The sequence below is a fragment of the Thunnus albacares genome, chromosome 7 (assembly GCF_914725855.1).
Source record: "Thunnus albacares chromosome 7, fThuAlb1.1, whole genome shotgun sequence".
Classification (NCBI taxonomy): domain Eukaryota; kingdom Metazoa; phylum Chordata; class Actinopteri; order Scombriformes; family Scombridae; genus Thunnus; species Thunnus albacares.
Window position 1 is genome coordinate 572,263 of NC_058112.1, and position 21,140 is coordinate 593,402.

The window sequence follows — 21,140 nt, forward strand, 5'->3', positions numbered from 1 at the left end:
GGGAACATGCTGACATCACTACAGTCTGAGAGAAACACAAGTAGTCAGTTTGAAGACAAACAGTTTACCCAGATTCACTAAACAACTAAATTTGGACAAACTGAAATGTCATTAACAGTCCCTCATTGCACAGGAAAACTGTGCATGTACAACTACAGTACAGTAGTCTCTCATTTCATTATGCCACCTTGGTCCCACGCAGCACTTTCTACCTTGCGGCATGAATGCTGCAAAGTGTGTGTGAAAAGGGGGGACACTAGAGGGCAGCAAAGCTTTCGCATAGTATCGCTGGACTGATTTCCAGTATGGCAGAATCATCTCAGACTGGAAATTAGTGTTTACTTTATATATACTTTTGGATAACGACTACATTTTTTTCCCTACTGCTGTTTAACAGGTAGTATTTATGAGTCACAGTCAAATCATCATTTCATGCTCATTCTGTTGTTTGACAACAGAAACAGGGAAATATGTAAATTAGAATAACAGATTGGGAATTTGGCTGTGGTAATGATACAGCGAGGGGCCTTCTCTGGCTTTGGGACAGAATGGCAGATTGAAATGAGAGAATACTGTAAGTACAGTAGGGGTTTGTCTCCAACCTATCTGATAGTCAGACAGGTTGGTTAGTAGTGAAAACTCTGAGTTTGTTAACCCTGAGATAAGGGAAACTCCTCCTGCAGAGCCTGAAGCAGCTGTCAGACACCACGTTTAGTTTCCTCACACAAATTTCCATTCAGTCCACATTAAAGCATGTATTGAAATGCTTTCATTTGCAGAGGTTTAAATCAGAATCAAAATCCCGGTCAGATATTTGTTATACAAGGAATATCTAGTGTCACTTCTCCACTAGGTATATAGGTGATAGGAGGAAAACCAAGACCTGTATTTTTAGTCTTAATCTTCCCATACCTATTTACCATTCCCTCCTGAATGTACAAAATTTACATCCCCCGAGTTACATACGTCCCCAGAGCTTAGTACGTCCTAAGTGGAGTAGAGTGTCTTTAAGTGTGAAGTATCAGTATGAGATATACCTATTTGGTACTTTAGCCTATATATAGTACTCCCTCAAAGGGGGGAAGTTGCTTCTAGAGCCATTCAACATAAAAGAGATGGGGAAAAAAACACTTACCTAGTAGGCTTTAGCAGCAATCAGTGAAGAAAAATACGCCTTTATGGAAATGAGTATTCTCTTTATTCGAGTATTACAATATAAGTGCTATTCAAAATCCAAAACCAATACAGGGTTTTAGTATATCATGCAAAAATGATCTAAAACTAAGTGTCCTTCCCTGAGCAGAGAGAACTTGAGTTCTCTTTTTTTCTCTCTTTATACCATGCAACATGAGCTGGGCTATGCCCTATGACAGTTGGTGATATGAGTCATCTTATATCCTGGAACCCCATATATGGTTATTATATGGGTACTCTGGAAAGAACCCAGAAGTACTGGAAATAATACACATACACACACAACGCAGGTTGTCATATGATATATATACACAGACAAGGCAGGTTGTAGCATGTTCAAGGACATCTACTTTTGTCAGGACCTAATCACCCAGAGCATAAAGCAAGGTTATTATAGTTAGGTTAAACTAGTCTAAAAACTAAAACTAGGTGTGAAAAAACATTTTAATTAACTGAAAAAAATAATAAAACATAATGAAAAATACAAAACTATAATAACTTGGGCATAAAGTTAATTTAGACAGAACTCTTAATAAGGCTCTGGCCTAGAGCTCATCCTCTTTGAGGGTCCAAGGGTGGGGGGACACTACAGCATGGGGCATCCGGTGTGGAGTGCCATTCTTAACTAAAGTTACCGCTTTTATACGCATCAGTCATTTCTGTCATGTAGTTAGAACAATAGTTAGAACTGAAGTGTTTAGTGCACATAATCGAGTCATCTCTCTTAATTAAAAAAAAACAACAAAAAAAACTAGACATTATAAGATCAATGAATAATCATTTCATATTTCTAGCGCTGTAGTCTCCTGGTCGACTGGCCGATTAGTTTGTCGATATGCTCTCGTCCAACCAAAGTCTCATTGGTCGAATAATCGCCATGTTACTTTCATAAGGAGAAAAGTGCTATATCAATTCATTAATTCATTTCCTGCGGCGGGAGGGACAAACTAACAAATTACCTGTGAAAACAGGGGCATATTCAAAACACCCCCATTGTTTTCACAACTTTGAACTCACCCAACCTAATGGAGACTGCTAGGTCTAACTTTACTCAACATTTACTGAGCGTTTACTGAATCAGTGTTTCTCCTATAATTATAACAACGAGAACCCCCCAAAAAATTCAATTTAACTAATAAATAAATAAACTCAGAGTTCAGGGTTAGTCTCAGAGTTTGTTAAACCTGCCTTCTGGAATAGACCAGTGATCTGTCAGACTTCCTCACAGGAATGTCACTGTGTTCCTAGTTCTCAGCTATTAAATTGGTGAGTACAGTGTTATTATTACCGATAGAAACTCTGGCTAGAAATACGAAAGTAAGATGCAATGTAAAACTGGAGTAATAAACAAATAGGAAACCAAGTCACCAATCTAAAAATGATCTAGTGCAAGAAATGTTTTTTAGCTACTGAAGAAAGGTAAAAACCCTATTACTGCCATTTCCATATACACATGTTTTTGTTCATGTTTTGCTATTTTTTTATTCACAAGTATTTTCAAAAACATTCAGTTTCTCTTCAACAAAGTAAAAGCAGATAGTGAGATGAATGTCATAATCATAATTAAGGTTATCCATGTTGTTTTTTACTAACAGTTCCCCCCACCCCCCTTCTCCCACCCCCCTTCTCTCTTTCTCTCTTTTGGTTTATTTTTCACAGGAAGCTCTCAAGGTTTGAATAAATTCCCATTACTTATAACTCTCCTCCTCTCGCTACTCTTTGTAGCCTTTCTGCTGCTGCTACCTCTGCCAAATTCTGATCATAACACATCACAAAAAAGTTATGTGTGTTAGTTTAAGTGGTAAATGTATTGTTTGTTCTACTTACATGGCAAAAAACATAGTTGTTAGGATTTGCAGACTCAATTAGTGCATTAATGCTTTCCCCCATGCATTTGATAAAAAACAATATTTTACAAGTAGCCTTGTCAAACCAAAAAGTTCCAGGAACTATGGAACTAGAGGAACTAATCTCAGGAACTAAAACTTCCTTTTGCACATTCCTGTTTGTATTACCACTGTAAAGAAGGCAAATTAGACACGTGATGGTATTGTGCACACGCGCAGAAAAGACATACCCAAACTAAAATGGTTACTATTCTTGAACCCTATGGATTACAGACATGACCCTGGTCTCTTTTGAAAGGTAATTATTTGTAGTGTCATGATCCAGTTGTCCTCCCAATCTTTCCCTAAGTGTTCCTCAAAATTTGGTTTAAAACGTTGAATCAACTCAGTTGTACTGTCATCTGACCTCTGCACACAGTTAGTGATTTTGGAGAAATCTGTGTTAGCATGTGCAATATCTCAGCTTTTAGGACCAATTATCCAAGTGTTGTTCTAAAGTTTTTCCATTATAACCGTCATGCTGATATTGTTGCTCACATTTGGGAAGCTTAGTTTGCATCTGTGGCCACTGATGTGGCAGCAGAGCAGAGATAACAAGAAGGCCATCATGTGGCATGGCATTGGGCAGAGTCATTGTTCTACCATAATATTTGTAGGAATTTGTGCACTCAAATGATTTTAAGGGGACATTATGAATTATTATTGTGCATGACTTTGTTTAGCAACATAACTCATATTAGAGTATGTATAATAATAGGGAAATAGTCCTCCTGTTTGGCCACACAAGAGAGGTCAATTAGAATTACAATTGGTATTAATCTTAATTATGATTTTGCAAGGGTGTAGGTCTTGTAAGGTTAAGTGACTGAGACACAAGTGCAAGAAAAACACCAACAAGTTCACTTTTAGTTACAAACACTTATTACTAATGCTACAGCTACAAGTACAAAACACTGCAGAAACAACAAATTACAAACTAACAAGAGGGAAAGGAGAAACTGGTACACAAGGCTATGGCTAATGAATGATTGAAGTGAATGATGCAATTATCTATTGTGCAGTTGGTATGAGAGACATGATAGACAGATTAGATAACTGTTTCCTTAGAGGCAGCGAGTCAAATCAACAGTGCAACAGCTTATTTCTGATTTGCTAATTGAAGTAACCAATTATGAAAGCACCAGTGTTGAAGGAAATTGATGGAGATTTTTTCAGAAATACCTACCTTTCTCCCTGGGGTGGCTTCTTGTGGGGAATGGAGTAACATTTGCTGTGGTAAGTAGGCTGAAGTCGGGAACTGATGAATAAGTAGGCCGGTCTGGATCTAGGAAAGTTCCCCTTGGAGGAGAGCTCCTGGTTTAGGCTCTCCTAGTTTTGATTCTGAACTCATGACTCTAGAGTTTGAGGTTTTGACTGCCATAGTTGCAACTTGCCTTGTCTCACTTGCGTTGTTGTAACTCGCCTTGTCTCACTTGCGTTGTTGCAATGTCATCAAGCTCTGCACAAGCCTGATAACTACCCATTCATTTGAATCAGGTGTTTTGGTGCAGGAAAACAACTAAAACATGCAGGGCAGGGGTGCCCCAGGACCAGGATTGAAAAACATTGCACTAGAAACACCAGAAGATGACTGCCTCCAGAGACATATAGCTAGGGGGTGGCATCAACCTGGGGAAGGCCACTAGGCCCTCCCACCATTCCCACAGCTCCACACCCAGGCTGTGGTGGCTGTCTTACTCCCTCACCGATCATTTTGAACTTTGGTGCAGAGGGAGACACACGTGCAAACAGCAAGAGCACAGATCTCATCAGTCTAATCTTCTTCACATGCTGGAAATGGCAATTTTAGGATTAGGTGAACTGATTGAATAAGCAAATTTAACAAACTGCCCAGCACACAAACCAATTACACTATTCACAACTATTATAACTCTATTCTGTAAATATATATATTTAATATTATTTTGTTTTATTTTATTTGTGTTTACCATACTTCTGCTCTATTTTTTTCTTTATTCTTCTATATTCAAGACACATTCTTTGTATGCTTGCATACTTGGCTAATAGAACAGATTCTGATTCTGAGTCGAGTGCCTGTCTCAGCTTGCTCCTTGGTAGGTAGGCACTTTTTTCCGCCACACAGTTCTTGTTGCATTTGCCTGTTTTCCTGGCACACTCTGAGCGTTTTCTGTACACATATTCACTTCTGCAGTCGTCAAACCAAGAGCACTGCCCAACAAATTAATTTTTGATTGGCTAGACTGTGAACTATTCTACAATTTCTAATATGTTTTTCATCTCTAAATCAATTTCCTGTTTATTTTCCCTCTCCTATTTTCTTCTGCATTTCTTTTCTCTTCTTCTGTCCTGTTTTGAACCTCACATAATTTTGTACACTCCTCCCATGCAACTAAATATTAGTTCATGTAAGAATAATCCCAATCTGGATCCCCAACCAGCTTCAATGGATCCATATAGCCATGCAACATTGTTATTGCCCAATTTTCAGAACTGCCTTCTTGGAGCCAGCGCTCAGTGGACCACCTGGGACATCATCGCAAAAGAACAGGCAATAATATAAACCAGACTTCTTTTCTATAACAGCTGTAGGTCTGTCTGCATCTGGATCTGTTGATCCTTTTATCTTTTTTATTTTTTTTTCTGTATTTGTTTCTTAAGTTTCCTACTTAGTTTATTCTGCTCCTTAAAGAGCACTTTCTTTTTACTTTTCTTACTTGGGGAAGCCCCTATAATGAAAAAAAAAAAAATTCTGTCCTACCTACCTTCTGTCAGTTATAGTTGGTTTAGTCAAAAGTCATATGGGGGGAGGTCAGCAGTCATCGCTGTTGTCCAACAAAACAGATCTTGGTCTCAGGTTCAAATCCACCACATTAGAGGAGAGAAAACATAAATTAGTCCTCAAACAATCACAAAAATCACACACAACAACAAACAAACAAATAAATAAATGACTGTACTTTATCATGTCTCTCTCTTTCTTCTTCTATACTTAAGTAACAGGGGTCTTGCTCTTGTTTGAGAACACTCAAATCTTCAAACTTTAAATAAGAGTCCTCTTGGTTCTTTCAGTTGGTCCATAAGACTGAGGCTGAGAACCAAGGTATGTTTTAACTGTTTGTTTTTTCGGTACAATTGACACAGACAGAAACCGGAAACGGGTTGTTTTTTTGTGTTTTTAAATTTTGGGCAAAAAACAAAAAACACAAATTCAGCTCAGTTTATTGTTTTCTGTTCTTACTGACAGACCAAATTTACCACTCAATGTTTCGTTTTCATTGGTGGGTGGGGCTTCAGCGACCCTCTGTTTCTGATTGGCCAATGTGTTATATCTATATATTATAGATATATATGTTTGAACTGTACTCTTCAAAATAAAGGTTCCACTTCTTTGCCTTTAGAAAATGCAATGCCAACACAAAATATATAGATGGACAGACAGACCTTTAGCCTTTAATAATTGATTATTATAGTTGAATAATAATTTATTAAGACCTACAATGACAATAAAATATTTTTTATATCAAATGAATGTGCTGTCTTTCATTTTCAAATATTCAGTTGGTGCATAAATGTTATATTATGTCTATTTTTTAAATGAAAGCGCTTTGGTAAGTTTTCCTCAGGATGTACTGTGGATAATAAAGTCTGTTCTCAATAATTAGATCAATGGCATAGAACCAACAGCAAGTGTGCCAAAAGTAGTTACAAAAAATGACCAGTAGATGTCGCACTATGTGAATGTCCTCAGTGGGTTTGTACACTCAATGTCTCAAAAAATAAATACAGAAATGTGGATATGTTGACAGCTAGACAAAAACAAAACAAAACAAAACAGATAGGCATCTATAGATCGGTGTTTATGCTGTGAATGATCTACAGAGACAGTCAGCTTCATATGAAGCCTCAACTATTGTGCAGTAAATCTGTTAAGTACAAATGTAGTCAGTCAGCTTGTATAGACATCAGAACTAGGAGGTTCTTTTTACTAGACCATATCAGATAGGATAAATCTCTAACCAGTCTGCAGAATTACATTGAGTGTGTTTTGCCAGTTATCAAGTGGCTCCATGTGATCACAGCTGATGGAGGCAACAGTCCAGTGAGAGCTTGATTCTAACTGATGCTACCTGGATGAGATGTCCCAAACAGATTTACTGCACAATAGTTGAGGCATCATATGATGCTCACTGTCTCTGTAGATCATTTGCTGCATAAACGCTTATCTATAGATGCCTATCTGTTTTGTTTATTTGCTTTTGTTTTGTTCTGTTTTGTTCTCTTTTTGTATCTGCCCACATCTCCACATTTCTATTTATTTTCTGAGACACTGAGTGTACAAACCTATTGATGAGGAGGTTCACACAGTGCAACACCTACTACTGACTTTTGGCATGCTTGCTGTCAGTTCTATACCACTGATCTTTAGTATCCACAGTACATACTGAGGAAAACTTACCAAAGTGCTTTCATTTACAAAATAGACATAATGCGTTATGGTCACTCAGCTGCACATGACCTGGCAATACAATAAAACACTGTTGCATTACTTTATGCACCAGCTGAATATTTGAAAATGAAAAACAGCATGTTCATTTGATATGAAAAGCATTTTATTGTCATTGTAGGTCATAATAAATTATTATTCAACTATAATCATCAATTATTAAAGGCTAAAGGTCTTTCTGTCTGTCTATATATTTTGTGTTGACATTGCACTTTCTAAAGGCAAAGAAGTGGAACCTTTATTTTAAAGACTATATTGCAAACATAACTGATATAGCACACTGGCCAAACAGAAACACGGGGGTGCTGAAGGCACACCCACCAATGACAACGAAACATTTAGTGGTAAATTAGTTTGGAAAACAAGAAATCCAGCTGAAATTGTATTTTTTTTGTTTTTTGCCCAAAATTGAAAAAACAAAAAAACAACCTATTTCAGTTTTCTGTCTGTGTCAATTGTACCGAAAAAACAAACGGTGAAAGCATACCTTGGTCATAGCAGCATGCAGGAAAGGTGAAGGAGAGGTGGAAGAGTAGACTTGACTTTAACAATCATTCATTAAAACAGGCCTGGAGAAAAAGGTATCACCATCAAAAATATCTTTGTTCTGTCAAAATAACATTATTAACTAACATTTAAAAAATAGATTTTTCGCATTTGTGAATCCATTCAGAATTGTAAAAGATAAGAATCGCAACTCTGATGTGAACTGATTTTTTTTAGCATCAACTACTATCTGATAAAACCATCTAAATCATAATCTAAAACATGAAAACTAAGATTTGAAAGGTTGAAAGTTGGTTTTGAAAGTATAAACTTGTGGTTGTAAAACTGAAAAATAGGATTTGAACATTTGAAAATGAAATTTCAATGTCTGAAATAATCACATCACTATAACAATGTGTAATATTTTCAATGTTACAAATCTGTTTAGAAAATTGCTTTGCAGCAATTCAACTCTTCAACCCACTTTTTTCAGAGACTGAGATCTGCTGAAAGAGTTTTGTCACAGTCGTAAACAATCTGAAACTGAAAAAAAGGCAGTGCAAAAGACCAGACTAGCCAGGCCGGGAACTCACAGATGCTCAACCAATCACAGGGCTTCCAGTAGAATGTAAGGCAGCCAGCTGACAGGTATCCATCTAAATGCATTTCCATTGCTCACACTGGACATCAATCAATATGACATGGAAAGGGACTGTCTTCAAGCAGGGATGGGTATCGTTAGGATTTTATCAATACTGTAGATGGGTCTCTGGATGACGCTGCAATTCACGATCTCGCGAGACCCGATGTGCGATTCAACATTAACAACCCTTTACAAAAAAAAGCTGAGGACATTACTGATCCCAAAGAATTTGGTGATCACAGTCCAATTACACAAGCTCAGTCCTAAGTATCTTGGCATTGATAGCATTTTAACCTGGAATATTCATGTTGACTGGGCATGTTCTCGTCTCCCCCAGAGAATGTATTTTTTATGGAGATTGCATCTGTATGGAGTCAAACAAAAAACTGTGTTTTGGAGAGTGTAATCAGGTATGGAATGACTGGATGGTTTGGGAACCTTCCTGCATCATCAAACTCAAAGTTGTCACATTTGGTTCAGGCTGCAATGAAAATCATCAGTCAGAAAGATCATCATAATCTTCAGTCTCTCTTTGTACTTACACAGGTAAAGAGAATCCTATTCTATACTCTCAGTGTGAGCTGTGACCGTCGAGCTGTGATGATACAGAGCTCAGCGTTGTAAAATGAATCGGTTTAAGAAATCTTTGTGCCTCTGTGAATTTTAAACAGTAAAACCATAAACTAACTGATATCTATCTGTCTGTCTGTCTGTCAGTCCTGATTCAATACTCCAAAATGGACAAACTGGAATACCTTGAACAGTATACTGATGAGTGTTTTGACTATGTTGGATTTAGTCGGAGTGTGTTTCGTTATTAGTAATAATTAATAATTGTCAGAGATAATTATGAATTATGAAATCAAGAAATTATTAATATTAATTAATAACACGAGGCACCACCCAGAAACCGGGGCCGATAACCAAACAATAAGGTAGTCTCATAAACAATTAATTCACTTAGGAGAGCTAATATCTGGGATATCAGCTCCACCAAGTGAACAGTGAAGGTTCAAGTCCAAGCTCTGACTCTCTCAATCCGCCACTTATCACAGTAAACATGCACAATAATGACAAAAGACTTCTCTTTAAAGCTATATCAGTATTTATTAATCTTCACAACATGAACAAAGACAATAAATGTTCCAATTAACAAACACTATACTACCAACTAATACTAATAAAACAACACACATGAAACAGCAGCTGTGTTTAGTCAAGACATGTAAGCAAAAGTGTGTGTGGGGGGGGGGGCATCTGGCAAGATGACTTTGCACGAGATTCAAGATGGCGTGACTTAAAGAGGAAGTCATGTCATGTGACGTGAGAATCAACTGGCAGATGTCACCGCAGCATTCCAGTTAAACTATAGCAAGATGGTGCCAACCAGTGCTTGGTGGTGTCTCCGCCCACATGTGTCTGATTGGGGATAATGAGAGGGAGAGCGGCGCTGTGTCCCACACTATCTGACCATCAGATGTGTAGAAAACGTGCGTGATTCTGTAGGTGTATGTGTGTGTTAGTAAAAAGAGAGGGAAGGAGAAGGAGGAAAAGCCAACTCTTGGTCCTGCAACTGTGAGAGAAGTGGTTTCTTTATCCATGGAGAGCGCGCATACGGACGGTAGTCTGTGCGCACGTTGTCTGGTTGTGAACTGACAAAGCAACTCACGGTGGCACAAACACAGCAGTCCCGAGTGGGACTATACAACAGTCTAGCGTGGTGAACACAAACTAAACAAGCAGCAACCTCAGATACTCCTCAGAGTATAGCAGAAAAAGGAACTTGGCTGTCCATTAAATCACACAACGAAAATACAAGCACTAAGCTTATAAAACACACAAATCTAATACAATCTCTGCCCAGACAACCTCTTTTGTCACTCTTGGAAGCGAACTGGTGTGTGTTTCAGTCTGTCAGTAAAATCCAGCATGTGTGGTACTGGTGGTGCCTTCCTTATTTCCTCAAGGTTGACAGCTGCTGGTTTCAGTGGGGCAGTGAAGAAACTCAGGGTAGTCATCTCAGTCGGTAGACAGCGGGGCGTAGAAGTTATCAGTGTCTCTGAAGAAAATCCTTTCTTCCTTCTGCAGGCACAGTGAGAGCGCTGGGTTGCAAACAGCTGTGTGTCGCGGATCCAATAGTAGTGTTTGGTTGAACACAGGTCAAAGTCTTGTCTCATCCAGCGAGGGGAGAAGCTCCAAAAAAAAAGGGAATAAGTACACATGCACAATTTACCTCCATTGATAATCTGGCTGGCGGAGAAAACGGACCTTCTCCTTGCTTGGTTACACCGGAGAGCCGTGACGTCTGTCTGCAGCAGGTACTTAAAGGGGGGGTGATGTCACAGCTGCGTTGCCATGGCCCCCTGTGGTGTTGATGCGTCTCTGCCGATCAGAGATGAGAGCTTGAGTTCACACTAAGGTGTGAACTGGTAAAGCATCATGGGAAATCTGGGAAGTCTGTGAGCAGCAGGGAACAAAGGAAAAAGGTGGCCTCGTAGCCAGGCTTCCGAGTTTACATGTAGGACAGCCTTGTCTGACCCCATGTTGAGGCCCAACAACCAGCTTATATATATCATATGACAAGAGAAGAATATCTATCATTTCATATTATGCTCTACTGTTTATATCGTTGTGACGCCAATCAAATTCGCTATTTGGAGTATACCCATCTTTTACACGGATTACATTGATAAATTACTCCTCTTGGCTTTTTACTCACAAAGCTTTTATTGCACTTACAGTAACATAACAAGTTTAGTTGTCATGAACTCTCCACCGTTGTCTGTCTCTTCTGCTGCGCTGCACACACGCAGAGGACTCTGGCCGCACTGAGAAAGAGCAGAGAAGCAGTGAGATGGTGACCATAAATGACAGAAAAAAATGCAATAGAGACTGTCTTTATTTATGTTATTTACCAAATTTATGTGCACTCTTTTAATTTCAGCTCAGTGTGTGAGAGTCTCTGCTACAGCTGCAGTGTTGAGCGGAGGTGTGTGGGTGTGTTTGTGCTTTAGAACGTAACATCTGTGAAACAATCAGAAAATAATGTTTTATTGATCTGATTCACCGGCTTTCTCACTACCAGCGTTCTCTCTCTTCATTCACTTTCTAGCTCACTTGACCACAGCTGTGCTCTCTCTCTCTTTTTTTCTCTCGTCTTTTTTAAAATGAGTCGGGAAGCCGATAGAAAAGTCTAACTTTACTTTTAATGTTATCAAACGAAGAGAAATGTCGTCCTAGTAGAATTTCAGGGGTTAAAACATAGCTTGGAGTTTAGCCAGGAGCAGATCCTCACCTTAACCAAAGAGAACAGTTGCAGCAGGTCAAGACCGTAGAGAGAAAGAAAGAGGGAAAGGGGGGGGGGAACGACACAGAATAACAACAATCATAACAACAACGACAACAACAGCAGCCGGGGAAGGATGCCAACAGGACTGTGAAGGACCGCAAAGGCTCGGCCCAGAACCCAGGGTTTCTTGCGAGATGAGAAAGCAAAAAAAAAAACTCAGAGGAAGAAGCAAAGTTAGTGACATGCATTGATGTTACATGAATGCATACAGATGGAGAGGAGGAGAGAGGAGCTCAGAGAATCAATGCGAGACAACCTCCTTTTTCTCATTATCCCAGAGCCTTTGGACCACACTTCCTCTGATCCTGAAAAAACTTTTCAGAGAAAAAAATTCTTGACCAATTCATTCTGTTATATTTTCTGCCAGGCCTGTACAGTATGCTTACATGTTACACGGTCTTAATTTCATAATGGACATTTGTGTTATGATTTAAACCCCCCCCCCCCCCCCCAATATTTGTAATTGACTGGACATCAGATTCCCCCAGAAGCTGAAAGTAAGCTGATTTGTTCTCTTCAATATTCAGAGTTAAACAGATTCCAAAATGCACTGAATGCGTGTCATTCACAGAAAACCTGTTGCGTCTCGTTTGTGTTCATCTTCAACAAGAGTGAAAAGCAGCTCTGAGTGTGGCGCCGAAGCTTTGGGATTCATCCTGTGGGCTACCACTGCTTCAGCACTGAATGTTTTGAGCATAGCCTCGCATATTTCTGCTCTTCAAAACTGGTATTTTAATGTAAATGGACTGCGCTTATATAGCCACATTCACCCATTCACACACACACGCACACACTGATGACGGCAAGGTACCACACAGGGTGCTGGCACAGCCATCGGGGGCAACTTGGGGATCAGTATCTTGCCCAAGGACACATGAAGGAGCTGGGAATCAAACCGCCGATCTTCTGATTAGTGGACAACCCGCTCTACCTCCTGAGCCATAGCCACCCCCAACTACAGAGCAGAACTTAATGTGAGCGTATAATGAGTGTCGGAAGGAGGGGGAGAAATATGGTGCTGCAAATAACAAGACGCATACAGGCTGTGAAAACAGTGGTTTCACACAGATTCCAGGTTTATACGGTGGAATTGTTTGTAATAAAGCAGTCCTTGTGGATAAATTCTGAGCTCCATCAGAGCTGTAAGAACATTTTTATTTTAAGCAGCTAAAAGTAAGCCTACTGCCCCATACCCACTCAATGTCTGACTAAAGACTTCGCCCTTGATTGTATGTTTTTAATAACGTTTCACCACATTTAAAAAAAATCAGCAACATTTTCATTAACTAGCCTATGTTTTATGTTACATTTTTTGAACATAACAGAAAACAGAGTAAATAAGCAATAAATATCAAAATCTCTATATTAAAACTCTGTTCAATATGCAGGTAGTCGCAGCTGACATGACAACTCACGGTTGCATGGTTGTCATAGTAACACAACACGCTTTCCGGCTTGGGAGTTTTGCAGGAGCTCAGCAGTCGGAAAAAGAGTAAGCGTCAGAGCAGTGATGAAAAGATTTGAGACAGTAAAAAGCTCAAATAAATGCTGAAAGATCTCAGCTCTCAACACAGACAACTGAATCTGAGCCAATCAACAAAACTACTCAGGTAACAGCTTAACGGATAGGTGTTCCCTGCTTGTGGAAGATAGATGTCATTGTTTATGCACTCACTATAGTCTGTTTTTCTTATAATTTCTCTATGCTTATATATATATTTATCTTCTAGAATGAAAGCAACTGTAACACAACCCTATTTCCCCTCGGGATCAAGAAAGTATTTCTGATTCAGATTCTAATTGCTACAGTTAATTAATTAAATTCTTAATTGTTTCTCATATATTTCTCAAATATGGCTCATGCTACCTTGTCATACATAGCCTCAGTTGGACATTTAAGAGAAATAAATCAGTCAAAGAGGAGACGATACGATCTCTTAGGGATCGCACTTCTCAGATTTGTCTCATAAAAGTCTCAGACTCATCTCATGTTTTTCTCTTTAGCTACAATAACCAACCGCCCTACTTTGAGGGGTTAATCTCTGCAATGGAAAACAAAAAGTAAAGTGAGAACAGTTGAGCCGAGCCAGTACCATGTAGTGGTAAAACAGCTTAGACTGTCTCGTCTAATGACCCCCCACTACCACAGCTAGAGAAGTCAGCTTTCACATGGAAATGATAATGCTGCAAGCTATACAAATGCAAACCAGCCAATGAAAGCAGTAGTAAAGTTCTACATTTAAGAACTCCAAATATTTCAAATGTGGAAAACCAAAAGTCAATTTTACTAATTTAAATTGGTTCAGGTTTTTTATTTTCATCGCACAGTAATAATGTTTATTACCTGACAAAACAGACTTCTTATATATTACTGATGTCTTCTGCTAAATTCGGCATCATGTTTCACTCAGTAGAAGTGTTGGTAATATGTGTTACAAAGTAAAGCCCTACCATAATTCCACTACTTTTGGCAGTAACTAGTAATGTAACTAATTACTTTTTCAAATTACACAATGCAATTACAATTACTGAAATTTAAATGGGCTCATTACTTTTGCCTTACATGAATATAGTTAACAGCTGCAGAGGATAGCAGACAAACAAACCCACACAACATCAACACAACATCATCCAACCTTACCGTGTCTCAGAGCCATGTTGTAAAGTCACATCAACTCTAAGTTTGCACTCTATCTCATCCAATTCCAATCAATAAAATGTTTAATCTCTCAGGTCCAAAGAAAATCCTATCAAGAATTTACATAATTCTTAGCAGTTCAGACACTTCAATATCTCTCCCAAAGTGGGGAATGACACATCTCCATTAGTACTGTTGGCCCTAATACACCATGTGCATGAGACAAAAACAGGCAGGGCTTTAACTTTTTGAGGCACTTGAAAATTTGAAATTTACCTTTCACTTGTCCAGGCACAAAAGTCACTTGTCTGGATAAAAATGACTATAATTATTATAATTACTTCTTTCATTTTGTTTGTGAATACAGAATGCAGAATTCAGACAAACAAACATTTGAAAGCATCCAAACAGTGTCAACATATAAATGATTCAATGTATGAATTTCATTAAAGCCATTAGTTTCCTGTTAATGATCTTTTCATTTGATCCTGAATTGCAAAGCACTTTGTAAAGTCTATTTCTATATGAGCTTTATAGATTAATCACTGATCATCCTTCCTAATGATGATTGACAGTGTTTCCCCTTGGATTTTTTTCAGAATGGGTAGTAGGCCCCCTGAAAATACTAGTTTTGTCATGGGGTGGGCATGTCATTGATACGTGGTGTTGACAGTGTCGTCAAAGAAAGGTGGTTGTCTGTATGGGTGTATTTCTCTACAATTAGCTGAAATGAAACAAGTGCACAACAATTAGGTAAATAAATATTAAATAAATATTAACAATATTTATTCACCTAATTTTTAAATATTAATAATATTTATTCACAGCACATAAATAAACATAGGCCTTATGGATGATAGATGAACCAATCAGTCTCTATCTTAAAAACAAATCTCGATTCTCACACCGTCTGTATGGTCCTCAAAATAGATCAGTGTTTGAAATTAAACAAAAGAACAAAACTGACCTGTAGGAAATTAAAAACAACAGTTTGACTTATAGAAAAATCAGTCAGATGAAAGATGAATCAGCATTTTGTGTGTCCTAATAACTGAAGCTATCTGTCAATTTCAGTGCTTTAGTGCTGCAACAGTTACTGAGATCCTCCTTTGAACAGCTTAAGAAAACATCATGTTAATAGAGTTTCTGAGTGTTAACACTTGTATTACATATCTGTAAAAAAATTTATAGCAGGTTTTAATCTTGTGCTTTGTTTTTTTTTTTGTTGAGATGTCCTTTTGTTTACATTTGGATAACGGATTGTGCTTTTAAAAATATTTACAGAACAGTAGTTCATCTAGATACAGGTGGAAGTCAGACCTTACCAGTTTTTTCTGCCTCCTGCTTTGAATGTGCTCATGTCTCTCCATCACCTGAAGCCCAGGCTGCCTCTAAGTGTTTCTCTTTCCTCCTTAAACATTTTCCTTAAAAGTTGAATCAGTTGTGTCTTCTTTACTCTCTCCCTGTTTTTCTTTCAACACCATTACGTCCTGCAATTCTTCCTCACTTCTGTCTCCTCTCTCTTAATTCCTTCACTCACTCTCTGGAATTGTAAAAAGACTTCCTTTTAAAAGTCTGACAGAGCATGAAGCAGAACTTCAACTTGTATGGTGTTAATTACAGTAATTGTGGACAAATGACACATAGGGGGAATGCTATCCAAATTATCAAGCTAAATTAACATTACTGTGATGTAAATCCGCAGCAGATAAACGGTTAAAACAGCTGTCAATTTAAAAAACTTTAGCTTCACTGAAGAGCTTTTCTAGCTACTTTGTTGTCTTTTGTAAATTAAAGAGTATGGTCTAGACCTGCTCCTTGTGAAAAGTGCCCTGAAATGACTTTTGTTGTGATTTGGCGCTATATAAATTGAATTGAATTGAATTGAATTGAATTGAATTGAATTGGAATTGAAACTGAATTTTGTCTAATATTATTATTTGATGCCACACATGTCAGTTAGTGTCATATATGATCCTCTGAACTCTGATTCATTTTTCTGTCCCATGAAAGCGGCTCCAGTCTGCCTGCTAACTTCAGCATGGAGGGTTCGTTGTTTGTTTTAAACACCCACGTAGCAAAAGTTGGTGGTGGTTTTTTGGTCAGTGTTAACAGTAATAGCTGTCTCCGTGTCATACAAGGATACAGTGCTCAAACAGAAAACAAAATGAGCACTCCTAGAAGCTACAACAAACTGCGGTAGGGAGCCAGTCTGAGCTAGCAGCTGGAAAGTGATGAAAGTTTGCATAAACGCTATTTCTGAATGGTGTTTACGTGCATTTAGCACTCCCGCTATCCCTCTAGTATACATTACATTTGTTTTTATTAGTTTCTTCCAGGAGGGACAGGGAATCAGGCAATGGTAGGGGAAACACTGCACATAATGTGAAGACATGTTTTTTTATGACTTTTAAGTAAATTTCTCTTCCACTTGTCCTATTAAAAATCCACTTGTCCCGGACAAGTGGACAAGCCTTAATGTCGAGCCCTGCATGGCTAACGTAAGAAAGTAACTCCCATACGTTTGTGACTGTAACTAGGCCATACAATCTCAACCTTGTGTTCAACTGAGCACGTTACCAGATCTGAAGAAGACTGCTGCCTGCAGAAGAGGGCAATGAGTAACTTCTATGCCGTGCTCGCCTTTAAGTAAGTCGATTCTGCTGTTTTCTCTGCAACGCCACTGAGGATCAGCTGGCGTGAAACCAGCTGACAGAGTGTAATGATGGCCCCCCGTCAGCATCCGAGCCGAGGAACTGAGCCAGACCCAAAAGACGGACTAAGACACATCCTACTTGGTTCCTTAAGCGACACAAGTAAGAGGCTTAAGTCTGGGCAGAGATAAAAATGTGTGTTATTTTCAGCTTTATTGCTGTTGCTTTGTTGTGAAGTTAACGGACTGTGAGTCCGGTTGTCACTGCTGTGAATATTGTGGAAGTATTACTGCTGTTTACTGCTTGTTAGGTTGTGTTTATCACACTAGACGGTTTTGTGTTCATCCAACCGCTTGGACTGCTTTGTGTTAGTTTGCCATTGTGTGTGAGACCATGGATTGCATTTTATCCACTGAAATCAGACCGTGGCTGTCAAATAAGGATTTTTGCGCGCCATGTCTCTTTGTAAATAAAATCAAGCTCCACTTCTCCTCACGATTGCTGAGACCTTTTGTTCTTTGATGCTTCTATCTCCTCTCTCCTCTTACTAACCATGCACTTACACGCTCCTACACACACACATACACACGCACGTGGTGAGCAGATAACTTAGTAACAGAGTTCAGCTCTGTCTTGCATGTTGACTGGCAGTCACCATTAAATCACAGCCTCTGTTCAAATCTTGCAGTCACATCCGCCATCTTGAGTGGAACTCCCATGTGATGTAACCCCACATGGTTCACATCCACCATCTTGTTCGTCCTCCTAACTCTCACACCCCCCAACCCCCCCACACACACTACCACTCACACACACACACACACACACACACACACACACACACACACACACACACACACACACATATTGTTGCTGTATATTGTCTTGATGTTTATAATTGCCATTTATTGTTGCTTGTTCTTGCTTTAGTGTAGTTGTATGATATTACACTATACTATTATTAATTGAGGCATTACTGATTTGTTACTGATACTGCTAACGTTAATAAACTCTTTTGTGCATTTAAAGAGAAGTTTCCTGTGATTGTGTGTATAGATACTGTGATAACAGCTTGGTGACAGGGTCAGTGCTCAAATTCAAACCTTCACTATTCATGCTATGATGTTAATATCGCTCAGATGTTGACATTCTTGGATGAACACCCTTTTTGAGACTGTTTTTTGTAATATTTATGAACCCAATTCACATAGACTGGGGGGCATAGAATTCGGCTGATCTGAATATTTAAATCCAAACAGATAGAAATTTTTGAGCAAAAAACTTTTGAGCAGAAATTTAGTTTTGACACCCATTATGTGTATTATTGGAAAAATCACCTGCATTAACATCATATGACAACACAAGCAAACTATGTGATTATGTGTACAACGTAAAAAAAAAAATCCTCTAATTGAAACATTTCTTGGCATTTTCACTGTAGAATTCCAATGTAGTATTACAATCATGACTCAGTGCATGTACCTCTTGGAAGGAGCTCATTCAGAGTTCTCTAAAACAGCTGATAGCATGACGGAGGGTGCCAGAGAACAAAGCTAAATGTTCTGAAACTTCTGAAAAAATATCTTTACACACTTGACTGTGTCTTAAATGAAAGTGAAAAAACTCCTGCAAGTATTTATAATACACATTGGTACTTGGTCCTCGCACTTTATCATCATACTTTATCAGTGTACTTTACATCGTACCTAATCTCTGTACTTCATCAGGTATATGTATGAAGGTCACGTGGACAGAAATATTAACAGTAAACAGTAATATAGTGCCAGCAGTATATCAGACAGTGTGCATATTTCACTTTTGTTCTGTGTCCTGCAAAATTCTTTCAAGTTAAGTTTTCTTGCACTTCACATCTGTGTTATGCCATTAGTGTATTTCATTTAAATTCCTTATTAAAACGGCTCTTGGATGGAATAGTCTCTTCAACCACAGGTATAATGTACATATCTATCTATTAATTCCACTTTTATTTGACTGTTCTCCTATATTCTCCACTTCTTATGTCCATCATTTCTTTTTTTTGTGAATTGCCATCACAGGACCACCCCAGGGCTGAGTATGAATTCAGCGTCATGCAGAAGTCTCTGAGAAAACATCAGGCATTACATCAAAAGGTAAACATGTGGTTGGCTCTTCATTCTTGCATCTTTCAAGTTGTATGTGTTACCAGTTCATTAATATGTTTTAGAGCACTTTTTACAAACCCATGTTTTTTTATCTCTACATTATTTTGCTATGCTGCCGCTTCAAACCCTTTGGTTTGTATTGATACACAAAGAGTGTCTCTGTGTCTTATGTCTGTACACTTACTCCCGTGGCAGAAAGTGTGTTGCTTACATGGCTAGTTACTGGGTTATGTATACATGTACAGTGGGGTTCAAAGACCAAAGAGACCACTTTCCCATTCACTTGAATGGGACAGTGGTCTCAGACTATGTATATACATTCATACTATGTGTAGGTACATTGATTTGGCTCTGTACAGGCGAAGGGGGCAATGTATAGATAATGGTGATGCATTATATTGTATAACTTCTGTTAAAGTACTACCAGTGGTTTGCATTTGTATATGGTGTCTCAGATTATTTTACATACAACATATTTATTACAGTTTAAAACCCATATCAGAACATCAACAGTAACCACTGAAATGTGACTTCATTTAAGAAATGTATAAAATTAGCTTACAGTCCCGACAATTACAAAAAAAAAAAGAACCAATGCACCACAGTCAGATATGAAGAGATGTTAAAATAAGTCGGTGCCTAACCAGGTCACCTCCTTTTTCAGAATCTTGTCTTCACTTCACTCTTCACTTCTTCTCTTTTTGGAGGATAGAATATCTTCCTCTCTAGTTTTGTAGTTGTCACAATGGATGGTGGCAATCACATTGTGGAAGCTGAAATATATTCAGAAAAAATGATCCCCTGTAAAAATAAAGGGATAGTTATACAAGACACTTTCTGGCAAGCCAAAGGGAAAAAAAAGGAGCCTGTCTGAGTAGCAGATGGAATTTGAGCTCTGACCAGTTCGGTTAGAACTCTCACCCAAAGCTGACACACAGATTTGCACAAGTAAACAGAATGCTACAGTGTGGCTTGGGATGTGATGTGACATCACACTGCACTGAGATTGTACAATACATTTCACTGTAGATTCTGCATTTTCATTGAACAGCCAAACCAGCCGGTGTCATATTGAGGAAAACTGTGTAGCCACATGGCTTTACCCCAGCCATAGTTACTGTCATTACTAATATACTGTTTTGTTCCCCCAGACATAAAATATTTTAAAATACTGTGAGGCACAAAAAGCCTTGTGATTGTGGTTGACAATGTTATATTACAGTGTTACTGCTCCAAGCAGGAGGAGAGGGAATTTGTTTTCACAGATTTCCTCACTATAATTTGACATAATAATGGTGCCGGTGATCATTCCTCTGGTACTTACATATCACATTTTAGAACTAGAAGTAGGAAAATTAGTTTAGGCTTGAATTAAATACTCTTTCCTAGATTCCTAGATCTATTAATTCTAATGTTATTGTCTGACTGTACTGTCATTACACCTACTTTGGTCCATAACCCTATCTAATACCTTATTGAAATCTCCACCTAAAATTAAGGGGTAACGCCCAGCCTCAAACAGTTTGCTTTCCAAATCTGCAAAAAAGCTGGGTTAACTCCGTTTGGAGCATGTATATTTGCCAATACCGTAAGCTGGCCAAGTATGTTTCCAACCACAATAATTATTCTACCTTCATCATCCTTTATTGTCTTTAAGCAT

General features: G+C 38.4%; 1 protein-coding gene across 2 annotated transcripts in view; it reads left to right on the forward strand.

Moving 5' to 3' along the window:
- Positions 1-21,140, forward strand: part of LOC122985498 (anoctamin-1-like) — a 153,603-nt gene that overhangs the window by 81,961 nt on the left and 50,502 nt on the right. The window contains exons 13-14 of one of the 2 annotated variants that reach the window (XM_044356209.1): positions 2,854-2,865; positions 19,394-19,468. In XM_044356209.1, coding sequence (XP_044212144.1) covers positions 2,854-2,865; positions 19,394-19,468 — 87 coding nt within the window. The remainder of the gene's footprint in view (positions 1-2,853; positions 2,866-19,393; positions 19,469-21,140) is intronic. The other variant, XM_044356210.1, reaches the window with a different exon arrangement.